A 12,739-nucleotide genomic window follows, 5' to 3' on the forward strand; every position below is an offset into this window, starting at 1 on the left:
ATAAAAAACAAAAAAAAAATGGGAATAAAGCAAACAGGAGAAAAATATGCTGGCAGAAAATTGAAAAATTGTAAATGTGGTAATACCTCATTTATCCGCATTTTTGGGGGATGTGGTATTCCACATAAGTGAGCTTCCTAAGCAAATGAAACTTACCCCTTCTATGCTAGGACATGCTTAAACTTTTAGCACTTACAGAGAAAATATTTTGTAAATGGAATACCTACTCAGTTTAAAAAACAGAAATGCCTCCAAACATAAGCTAAGTCTATATTTGATGACCAAAAACCATAATTATGGCAAAAAAAATTGTTCTCCTGTGCAACCCAATGTTCTCCTTTTATTCACTTCCCTGACTCCACCCTTGCTGACAGGTCTCACATGTCCAGTAGTAAGTGAACTTGCCTTTTCTTCCGCCATTTCTAAATTTCTGCTTATAATTAGCAGCAATCTGAAAAATGTTAACCAACTATATTATGAAGTTATATAGGACTTAGTAAACATTAAATGCAAAAGTGGAAAGTTTTTCTACAAGATGCATTATTACCAGAACTTTTCAGCCTTTTTTTTTCCCTACATAAATCTCCATGCTGAGCAGTGTTCTATATGGTCGATTTGGTTGGAAGTCTAACTGCAAGGTAATTAAAAAGACAGTCTCCAGGAAACCTAACTACAAACTGTGATAGATTAATAAGTACAATTGTTAATAAATTTGCCCTGTGGGAGAGCACCACTGCCAATTGTACTCAGAACAATGCTAACTGAGCAATCTCTCTCTGTTCCTGGTGTGTGTCAATTTCTCTTTAGTCCAGGTGGATCTTTCAGGTCCCAGAATGCATTACAAGTATAAAAGGATATCATTACTGACACTGCTGCTAGTCAGATTAATAAGTTAAAAGTTGTAAACTCTTCTTTAATAGTAACTAGTATCAGTAGGTCTTCAGGTTATATGTCTGGAAATGGCTATCAATTTTTATACCAAAAACTGTCTATTTAGATACTATATGATAACTGCTCTTCATCTCTGCTAGTGCAGGGAACCATAAAATTACAGCCTACCACCTGTTTTTGTTAGATTATTGAGACTCAGCCACTTATTGTCTGTGGCTGCTTTTGCACTACCAAGGTAGTAATGAGTATTTGCCACAGAGACCACATGATCCACAAAGCCAAAAAATTATTTGCTATCTGAACTTTCAAAAAAAATTTTGCCACCTCCTGCCCTAAACTATAGAAATGGACTTGCCTGCTTCCCTCTCCTTTTTCTGTGTAAGAGAAACTGATTGTTAGACTCATAAAAAGGAAGTGTCGGTGATGACTTGAAGGCACAATGCAGGGTGACATCATTCACTCAGATGTACTGTAAAAAAACACTCTGAATATGAAGCCCTAGGACAAGATACAGCCTTGTAGTTTTAATGCCATTGTTCTCTTTAACGAAATTTGACAAAGTATTTATTGTTCTGTAATGAAGTTAATGTCTCCTCCACTGGATTTTTCAGGGATCACTGACATAGGAGAAGTTTCTCAGTTTCTGACGGAGGGAATCATCATGAAAGATTTTAGTCACCCCAATGTTCTCTCACTCCTGGGAATCTGCCTTCGGAGTGAGGGGTCTCCATTAGTGGTCCTACCATACATGAAACATGGAGATCTTCGAAATTTCATTAGAAATGAGACTCATGTAAGTACTAACTGGTGAACTAGATGTAAGCCAGCTAGCCAACTAGGAAAGTTTGTATATGTGATTTGCAGTATATTTCTATAGAAGAGTATTCTTCTAAACAATAAATTAGTAAGTGATTGCTTGTAATGCATGCTAATGAGGATAGGAATTTTTATGTATTTTGTTCACTGCTATAGCTCCAGCACTTAAAATAGCATTTAGCACATAGGCTTTCAGTAAATATGTGTTAAATGAATGAGCTCAGAGCTCTAAAAGAGGTTCTTAGGCTCTTGCAAATGGGAATTTTCTTAGTGACATTATTGCCAAGACTAAAGGATCAATAAGCAATGGCCAAGTCAGGGAGAGAAGAGGAAGACGTCCCCAGAAACAAAGTCAGAGGTGACCTTAGGCTCTGTCTTGGCTCTTGCTGCCCAGGCCTCTTATGGAAGTTTATGGAGTAACTTTACTTTTGATCAAAATAACTTCATGAACATGGGCTCAGGTTCTAAGTCAGTAAAGAAATAATTCATGTTCAACCTAAAGAATAAAATACTTCTTGGTAGTAAATTTTTGCAGGTAAGGTGAGTTTACCTTACAAAACACAAAACTGCCCTGACAGATCCTACATTTCCGCTCTTGCCATTATCCTGATGAGTTCATCCCTGTGTGGCCTCGATTGACGTGGCATTCCCCCTCATCTTGGGAATTGTGAATAACAAGCTGTCTTTTCAGTGGCAGTTTTCTCCCAACTGTTAATCTCACCATACCTGAATAAAAATAAAACCTACCTTTAAAACACCTTCATTTCCCCATATGGGGGAAATAGCCAAAATTTATAAAATTGTCTAGCCTGATCCTTTATAAACAGAAGTTAATAAATGGCTGTTATCAAAAGGGCCCAAGTTTTTATTTGAAATAAGATAATTCTTATAAACATTTCAGAACTCATATCACACCAAGAACAGTAGGTGCTAAGTTTATGCTTTTCCAATTCTCTTGGACTGCAGAATCCAACTGTAAAAGACCTTATTGGTTTTGGTCTTCAAGTAGCCAAAGGGATGAAATATCTTGCAAGCAAAAAGTTTGTCCACAGAGACTTGGCTGCAAGAAACTGCATGTAAGTATAGGAGTCTCTGTACCCATGGTCCAAATTAAGTGGCAAGAGGAATCTGTTTCCCACTGTTCAAGGCTTGTGAGGAACGTTTTCTCTTCTTATACAAAAGTCCTTTATTTTCCGTTACAGTTTTAAATCCATATGTAAGCATTAGGATGTGGGCGGATCTTTCAGGCTTTATTAAATTGAGAATTTAAAAGGGATTCTCCAGAGGGGGTCTTAAACAGCTGTTGTGTGCTTTTCTTTTTCCTTCCCACCAGTAGCCCCCAATGTTGTGGTTTCACACTGCATTAGTGTTAGGGAGGGAGAATTTGATCTTCAGCATTTTTTTTACAGTGAAAGGAGAGGGCTGGTAATACAAATACCAACATATTGTAACTTCCCAAGATTGGATTTGAAATCCGCCTGCAGAAGCCCTACCAAAAATGGTATTTGGGAATGAATATACAAAGAACTTTATTTGTGTCTGGCTGGCTGGGCTGTATAATGCAACAGTCAACAGTTTGTAATTGATTCAGTGCTTTCTGTTGCACAGCACTGATTCATGACTTATGGTATGTGTGAATGAAAGCTGTGCTATTAATTTCCTACCTTGGTTTTGGTCAATGTAACAACACAAAAGCCAGCTTAAATAAAAGGATGCATAGCTTCAGATAGCGGAAATTGGTTTTTGTTGAGCCTTACTACTGTGTACCCAATTTCTCTATTATCTCATTGGTGAGGTATATGAGTTTTATATACTAACCTAACCCATTTGAGAATGAAACGTGAAATAACAGTCCCTTGTCATATCTCCTTCATGAAACTGAAGATTACTATTAAGTTGATAAGTGGAGACTGGCACTTGCTTTGGGTAGGCAATTGGCATTCTCTAGCAACCAAAGACACTGGGAGGAGAAGCAGTTTTACTACTCCTACAGATCTATTTTAAAACAAAAAGGATTTTCTTATACCACATCATTCATGATCTCTTTCCTCAGCCTGTTGAATTTGTAATGTGTCATTTTTATTCAAGAATTTCACTGTGATTTAGTGTTAGTCAATAGAAGTCAGATGAAACCTTTCCTTCAGAAGTTATGGATTTCAAATACTGGAGTCGCTTGTTCTAATCTATAGATATTCACAATTGCTGTAAATTTTCTTTACAGCCACCAGTAATATTTTTTATCCTTTCTCAGGCTGGATGAAAGTTTCACTGTCAAGGTTGCTGATTTTGGTCTTGCCAGAGACATGTATGATAAAGAATACTATAGTGTTCACAACAAAACTGGTGCAAAACTGCCAGTGAAGTGGATGGCTCTAGAAAGTCTACAAACTCAGAAGTTCACCACCAAGTCAGATGTGGTAATGTACTCATCATCCTAACTCTCTTTTTTGCTTTTATACCCAAATTTTCAGTAGTTTTATGGCCACTTAATTTTTTCAAAGAGGGAAGCTTCAGCACCATTAATTTCAGTTTTCTTCATAAGTAAAAATGGGTTTGATTATCCAACAAGTATTTATAATATGTTTTCATTCATTCTTTGATTTATTCAAAAACGTTTGTTCAACAGGGCACCTTGGGAAGCCCAAAGCTCAATGAGGCATGAGCCTGTTCTCAAGGAACTTTGGCTCAGCAGGGAATAGTGTGTCCACTGGTATACCTGTCACACAAAATAGACTGGAGTTAGCCTGGCCTCAGTAGACCAAGGGCAACAGAATTCCACCTCAAGAATTGTCTTGAAACTCAAACTTTTGTGTTTCCATCATTCCGAATACATACACATTGGATATCTCCCTCTGCCTCTGTCCCTCTGTCTCTCATCTTCCCACCCTCCCTCCCATAAGTCCACCAGCTACCCTCCTATGGTACCCATTTATTGCCTAAGTCAAATCCTATAATTTCTTGGAGGCTCCCTTTTTGGTGATTTTTGCCTCTAAAGACACCTACCAGTTTGGAAGACCTAAGCACAGATAATAATCAGTCTCTAAGAACCTTGAATAACTCATCCCAAAGCATCTGCAAGATTAGTTACATTACAAGGTTGTTATAAGGATTAAATAAGATAAACTAAAAAAAGAAGGGAGGGAGGGAAAGAAAAGAAAGGAAGAGGGCTTGTTGCCTGTATTCAGCTCATTATATAACATTCAATCTCTCCCACCACCCTAACTTGGGAGTTCGGTCTCCTAGATTTCCCATGTCACCAATATGCAGCAGCAGCCGTCATCTCTCCTTGTTCAGAGCTTATATGGTTTCCACATTGATTGACTTCTTCTAATTGTCTGAACATAGTGTTTACAAATGAAGTCTCCTGGAGCCCAACTCCAGTGGTGTTCCATTGATTTCAGCTTCACCCACTTTCAACATTCAACAGTCTCCACAGCACAGACTGTTTCAACCTTGCCTCATCCTTCATCTAGTCCACACATCAAGCACAGTGGCCAATTATATTTGTGTTCAATAAAAGACATCTTTTCTCTTACCCCTGTGCCTACTGCCTCCATCTGAAATACCCTTTCTTCTATCACATTACATGTACCCATAAAATATATTCTCTCTGTTCAAGATCCACTTCACTTTTTGTCACTTTCTTCTTGAGGCTTTTCTCAGTAACCCACTATTATTTATTTGATTTTTTAATATTGTGCAGTGTTAGTTATTGTATGTTACTGTTCTGTGAGACAGTTAATTGCATAATACTTTTAACCATGCTCAATCAGTGTTGGGGCCTATCCAGTAACTTGTACACTAACCAACTAATACACAATCGAGGGTCAGTAAAAACTTTAAATTGATTTAAATTTTAGTGCAAATTCTGAAACTTGAAGATTAATAAAATGAAGTCATAAGTTCATAATATTTTCAGACTTTTAAAACTTTGATTTTGAAAGACTGCAAAAGATGACAAAGTTTCTACCTGGAATGAGTTTGTTTTCTTTATTTGGATCAAGGCAGTCAGTGTGGCCTTAAAGGGCCCTTGCACTTGAGCAAAAGGGAAGAGCCATTAATGAAGATTTGTATCAGCAACTACAGTATCTACCCAGTTTCTTTCAGTCACAGCATTCGAAAGCATGCTTTGACTCTTCTCACTGAATATTGCAAGTTACATTTGCTTCTCACTATTATATTTTCCTTCTCAATTTTTCTGGTCTGTATTTTCCCTTCACTTCAAACTTCTTATTTCTCAGAGCCTTACTTCTTCCCCATATGCTTCTTAGTCTTTGAGTATCATGGAAGTGTTATTTACCAAGAACTGATTTCCTGAGTCCTGCCCTGAGGTGACCCACACATGCTGGCCAATTGTCATGTGACGTTGTTACCTTGGTACATGTCCAGGGGGAGATGACATGTATTACCTGATCTGTTCAGAGTGGGGTGCTTTAAATCAAAAACTTGCATATTTAGTGATATTTCATAGACCAGTCAAGACCCAAGAGTCAGTGTTTATCCCAATGTAAATTCAGATTTACTGGGAAATTTTTAACAAGTCACTTAACCTCTCCACATCCCCTGTGCTTTTCCTATAAAGTACTAATACAGCTGTTGTATATTTATCTTCTACTTTAACATTTTCAAATTACCGTTAAATTAGTTTTTAATAGTCTGTTACCTAACAGTTTTATTTCTTCTGATTTTTTTATCTGGATTTTTACTTATACCAACTAGACTTTCTCCTTTAATACTAACATTTAGATATGGTTATAGTTCTTAAAGAGTATTTGTGTTCATTTGCAAATCTAACAAATTTAAATTTTAAAAGGCTTCCTTTATCATTTTTTTGTACTAATAATCTAAAATTGTAATGTAATAACTGGACAGCCACATACAAACAAATAAAACTGGAGTGCTATATAAATTAAAGATTTGAACATAAGACCTGAAGCCATAAAACTCCTCAAAGAGAGCATAGGCATCAAGTGCCTCCACATTGGTATTGGCAAATGTTTTTTTCAGATTCCATACCAAAAGCAAAGGCAACCAAGGCAAAAATAGACAGATGGGACTATATCAAACTAAAAATCTTCTGTGCAGCGAAGGAAACCAACAAAATGAAAGGGGAACCAACTAAATGGGAGAAATATTTGTATATTATATATCTGATAAGGGGTCAATATCCAAAACAGATAAAGAACTCATACAATTCAATAGCACAAAAAATAAACCTGATGTTAGAAAGGGGTAGAAGATCTGAATAGACATTTTTCCAAGATGGCATGCAAATGAACAACAGGCATATGAAAAGACAATCGACATCATTCATCATTAGGAAAATGCAAATCAAAACTACAATAAGATATCATCACATGCCTGTTAGAATGGCTATTATCAAAAGACAAGAAATAACAAGTGTGAGCAAGGATGTGGAGAAAAGAGAACCCTTGTGCACTGCTGGTGGGAATGTAAATTCATACAGTCACTATGGAAAACAATATGGAGATTCCTCAAAAATCTGATCCAGCAGTTCCACTTCTGGATATTTATCTAGAGAATATAAAACAATGATTCATAAACTATATGCACCTCCATGTTCATTGAAGCATTATTTATAATAGCCAAGATATGGATAATTATCCATTGTGGAATATATATGCAATGGGATAATTTTTTGGTCATAATAAAGAAGGAAATCTTGTCATTTGCAACAATATGGATGAACTTTGAAAACACTATGCTAAGTGAAATAAGTTAGATAAGTCCTGTATCATCTTACTTCTGTCTGGAATCCAGAACAACAACAAAAATGGGTAATAGACTGCTGGATACCAGAGACTGCCACCTATGGTAGAAGACAGGATGGGAGAAGGGTATAAAACACTACCTACTCCTTACTTTAAAATAAGTCATGGGATGTAAGTACACCATGGGGACTATACTTAGTAATATACTATTGTATATTTGAAAGCTGCTTGGAGAGTAAATCATAAAAGTTTTCACCACAAGAAAAAAATTTTGTAGCTATGTATTGTGATGAATGTTAGTAAGACTTATTGTGATCATTTCACTCTACATATAAATATTGAATCATTATTTTATATATACCTGAAACTAACATGTTCTATGTCAATTATGTCTCAATAAAAGTTAATTAATTAAATTGCAGTGAAGCTACTGAAAAGAGAAGAATGTTAATACTTTGATCCTGTGAGAGAGAATAACATTCTACTGACTACTGATGAAATTTTAATCATCATATGGACTTCAGATATTCTTTTTTAAATTTATTTATTTATTTACACAAGCATTGGGTACAGTCAGAAGCGTGGGAGGGTGAGAGAATTTACCAGAACCAAAGCGGGGAACAGAACAGGCAGGCTGATGAAATACACTGCAGAGGGGAGCAGTGGGCGTGGCAGAAGAGGTCTGTCACGCCATGTGGGACCCTCGCCGGCGTCCGGGGATCGAACCTGTGCTGTGGAGGCTGCAGGCAGCTTCGCTGCCCAGCACTCAATTGCTGCGCCACCAGGGGAGGCCCTGGACTTCAGATATTCTTTTTTGAAAACTTAAATTTGTTAACCATATCCAATTCTGGTTTAAACATGTCATAAAATATATAGTCTACTAGACTATAAAAGTTTCTAAAGAACTTTTTGCTCATAACAGCAATAATGACTATACTAATCCGTGTTTGGTTGTCAAGACCTACTGATTACCTTTCATATTTGTGCCATCACACCTTGTTCACCTGGATTGTCCTATCTCTTTTTGGCTAGTGGTCCTTTGGCGTGCTTCTCTGGGAACTAATGACCAGAGGAGCACCACCTTATCCTGACGTCAACACCTTTGATATAACAGTTTACTTGTTGCAAGGCAGAAGGCTCTTACAACCCGAATACTGCCCAGATCCCTTGTAAGTAGGAATATCAACAGCGTCTTCATTCCTATTGTGTTCTTTGTTTTCACAAAAGCACTTGCTTTCAAAAGGGCCTCTCACGTCATTTCTTTCTTTCTATAATAGATACGAAGTGATGCTAAAATGCTGGCACCCTAAAGCTGAACTGCGCCCATCCTTCTCTGAACTGGTCTCCAGGATATCAGCAATATTCTCTACTTTCATCGGGGAGCACTATGTCCATGTGAATGCTACTTATGTGAATGTCAAATGTGTGGCTCCATATCCTTCTCTCTTATCACAAGATAACATTGATGGCGAGAGGGGCACATGATGGATGGATAAGCCACCAGCCCTCTTCTGAGAAACATCATAGCACTGTCCGAACAACACAGTCCACACTTTGTCCAATTTTTTTTTCACTTCCTGGCCATTGAAAGACCATGAGCTATTTTTTGCTTTTGTCAAAGTTGCACTATATTGGACTGTCTATTGTTATTTAAATTTACTGGATTCTAAGGAATTTCTCATCTGACAAAGGATCAGAGCCACAATTTCGGTTCCACAGACCCGTGTGACTAATGGCTACACCACAGTTGCAATGATGCTCCTGTCACATTCAGGCCAAAACCTGAATTCTGAGTTGAAATTTTTAAAAATCAAGATCCCTCCTGATTTCATATGGGGGGCTGAAGAAATCAATTTTGAGGGTTTTTGATCACAGAAACCTTAGAAGTTGTAATGTCCAGGAAAGATATGGCAGCCTCAGGGCCAGTCCACTCATTTAGAATGAAAGTGTTTGAAGAACTTTTATATGTTGTAGGTCACATTCCCTTTAAAATTTTGCATACACATTCCTTTTATTGAAGAAGCATCTATAGGCAGCAAGGTCAACGTTTCAGAACAACAGGACAATGAAATTAGTTTATAAATTAGCAGGAATATTTACATATTGTACATAGATGTCGTTAAGAAGGTTTTAATAAAATAGCTTAGTAACAATTAAATATTTACTTGTCATTTTAAAATCAACTGTTTTGAGAATGATACTGTTCTGATTAAAGAATGTGGATATTTCAATGTTCTATTATTTTTTTAAACGACGACTCTGAAATAAGACAAGTAATCTGCGGTGTTTTTAAAGGCAGCTCAGCATGTTTTTAAAACAGAATACATCTGATTTAAAGGTTCATAGCTTCCAATCACAGCTCATACATAGAGCAAAGAAAGGATCATTGAACTTCCCACCCCCACAAACAATTGGAGACAAAAAAATTGGGGGGGGGGACCAGTTTTGCATTAGACCTTGCTTTTTGTTAAGCTAACCATATTTTATGGAAAAAAATGGGCAACTGAGAGTTCTGAGCAGTTGACCTGGATGAACAGTTGCTGGGCAGGAATTTCGTGATGTTTTGTTCTGTGGGATTTTGTGCTTTCTACTGTATAGTGCATGTGGCACAGGATACTCTTAACTGGTTTTGTCAATGTAAACATTTAAAGTTTTATATTTTTATAAAAATGTTTATTTTTAATGATATAAGAGAACTTTTGTTAGACAACAAAAATACTGCACTGTGAACATTTCAGAAAAGATATGTCAGACTTGGATTAACTACGGCATGGTTTTAAGTGGTTGTAAATAGTGATAAGGAAATGTACTGATTGCCAATACACCCCACCCTCATTACATCACCAGGACCTGAATCCTTGGATTAACACAGCAGGGTGTGTTAAAGAGGGTGTGTTACAATGGAACCCTTACTAGATTTGAACTCCTGTTGCTAGAGAGTGATTAACCAAAAGCTCTTTGACAATGGTATGACTTACTGGAAAACACAAGGAATTGTACTGCAGAGATATTCCCGTTCAAATGTTCTGATTCAAATATTTCATATGAGTGAAGAGTAAAACTAATTCACAGAGGATTAGAAGCAGTGGATGACAAAACAAAAAATCAGTTCTGTAGAAACATCTCTACCAATGTCAAGATAATGAATGCATCAAGAACAGAAAGAGTATATGGAAACAACCATCAACAGTACTACACATCTGTATATATGTTTGAGAAAGCTACAATGTGAAAGTCATGTTTGCTATTTATAAACATGTTCTTAGGTTAATGTCTCTGAACAGATTGTGGGAGTGATTCTTCCAAGAATTAGATACTTGTCACTGCTTATACCTGCAGTTGAGCTGAATGGTACTTTGTATGTTAATAGTTGTTGTTCTGATAAATCATACAATTAAAATAAAGTGATGCATCATCTTGTATACTGAAAGTTGGTTATTACTAGCCATGCATGATTACTTCCTCCATTTACATAATAACAGAAGGAACCTAAGATTGATTTCACCTTGCTGCATTGAAATAATCCATATGTGAGAGCCTTAGTCAAGTTAATGCATGAGCAGCTAAAAAGATTTGCATCTCTGAATCTTAGGAATTCTCTCTTTCCAAAAGTGCTTTACAATGAGTTGCTGAATTACCTGCCTTTCTTTTTTTTTTTTTTTTTTTAAATAGAGGCATGCTTTATTTATTTATTTTACTTGTTTGTTTGTTTGTTTGTTTATACATGCACTGGGTACAGTCAGAAGTGCGGGAGGGTGAGAGAATTCACCAGAGCCAGAGCGGGGTGCAGAGCAGGCAGAAGGACCGAAGTACACTGCTGAGGGGAGCAGCGGGCGGCAGGAGAGGTCTGCGCGCCATGTGGGACCCTCCTCCGGTGGCCGGGGAGCAGCCGGGGATCGAACCGGCGCCGCAGAGGTCACGGGCAGCTTCGCAACCCAGCGCTCAACCGCTGCGCCACCGGGGAGGCCCTACCTGCCTTTCTTAGACAATCAATGGCTAGAGGACCTGGCTCCTACCTTAGCTTGGCACTCTTCTCCAACAAGGTATATCCTTGAACCAGCTGTAACTACCCAGTTGGCAGGCACAGATGTACCTAGCTGGGAGTTGCAGGGACCTTCTTGCCCCCTTAAAACTCCCCCCTTAAGAGTGCCCTTTCTGGATGGGGGGGGGGAATAATAACAATAAATTAAAAAAAAAATAACAGGCAACTATAAATCAGAGATATTCTGCAGGGGAGGGGGAAGGAGAGGGATCAAAACAGGAGGGACAAGCACAAGAGACTATGGCAATGGTGCACGGGTAAATTGATGGTAGGAATTCTTTTTTTTTTTTTTTTAAGATTTATTTATTCATGCATACAAGAACTGGGACACAGGCCAAAGCTGTGGAGTGTGAGAGGATTCACCAGAGACAGAGTGGGGAACAGAACAGGAAGATTGACCGAAGTACACTGCTGAGGGGAGCAGCAGGTGAGTCAAGAGAGGTCTGCTGCACCATGTGGGTAGCTCCCTGGCCGGCTGGGGATCGAACTCGTGCTGCGGTGGCTGCAGACAGCTTTATAGGTTGCGTCTTAACCCCTTGCGCCACCAGGGAGGCCCTGATGGTGGGAATTCTATGAGGACTACACCTGAGAGGAAAAAGCAAACATTGTACAAAAATGAACAATGATGTTATACACACACACACACACACACACACATGTATATAAATTATATTAAAAAAATAATGAAACTGCCCTTTCCTTCTACACAGATCCCTACCATTTGGGAGCCCCTAGTTACTAGAGAAGCTACTTCCTTCAGGTTATCTCCATGAATAATCTTGTAATGGTAAAGGAATTCCAAGCTGATATTTCAGTTATCTTAAGAATTGTGAGGCACTTTGGGATGATGTGATTAAAAAAGAGGGGGGTAAGTTCAACTGGTACCTACAAAATTCAGTAAAAGCTGATTTTTACAGAGAGAGAATTCAATCCTATACACAAAGTCCTTCCAAGGGATGCATTTCCATGAAAAGTGAGATCACACCCCATACCCCTGAAGTACAAGAACTGGCACTTAGTAGATGCTCAAATAATTGATGAACCAACACAGCATTTTTTAGCCTCAATCTTTTTTTTTAAATAAATTTTTTTTAAGATTTTTTTAAGTTTTTTTTTGTTTTTTTTTTGTTGTTTGTTTGTTTTTAATACAAGCACTGGGTACAGTCAGAAGCGCGGGAGGGTGAGAGAATTCACCAGAGCCAGAGCGGGGAGCAGAGCAGGCAGAAGGACCGAAGTACACTGCTGAGGGGAGCAGCGG

At 37.9% G+C, this 12,739-nt stretch overlaps 1 protein-coding gene across 3 annotated transcripts in view; it reads left to right on the top strand.

Annotated features, from left to right (window-relative positions):
- The window catches only part of MET (MET proto-oncogene, receptor tyrosine kinase), a 101,292-nt gene extending 90,432 nt beyond the window's left edge, over positions 1-10,860 (top strand). For all 3 annotated transcript variants that reach the window (XM_037512068.2, XM_037512075.2, XM_054692579.1), the window contains 5 exons: positions 1,503-1,684; positions 2,674-2,783; positions 3,959-4,124; positions 8,472-8,608; positions 8,717-10,860. In XM_037512068.2, coding sequence (XP_037367965.1) covers positions 1,503-1,684; positions 2,674-2,783; positions 3,959-4,124; positions 8,472-8,608; positions 8,717-8,924 — 803 coding nt within the window. In that variant the 3' untranslated portion in view covers positions 8,925-10,860. The remainder of the gene's footprint in view (positions 1-1,502; positions 1,685-2,673; positions 2,784-3,958; positions 4,125-8,471; positions 8,609-8,716) is intronic.
- Positions 10,861-12,739: the final 1,879 nt, after the last annotated feature.

Source organism: Talpa occidentalis, unplaced genomic scaffold, assembly GCF_014898055.3.
Source record: "Talpa occidentalis isolate TD23 unplaced genomic scaffold, MPIMG_talOcc4v2.1, whole genome shotgun sequence".
Lineage (NCBI taxonomy): Eukaryota > Metazoa > Chordata > Mammalia > Eulipotyphla > Talpidae > Talpa > Talpa occidentalis.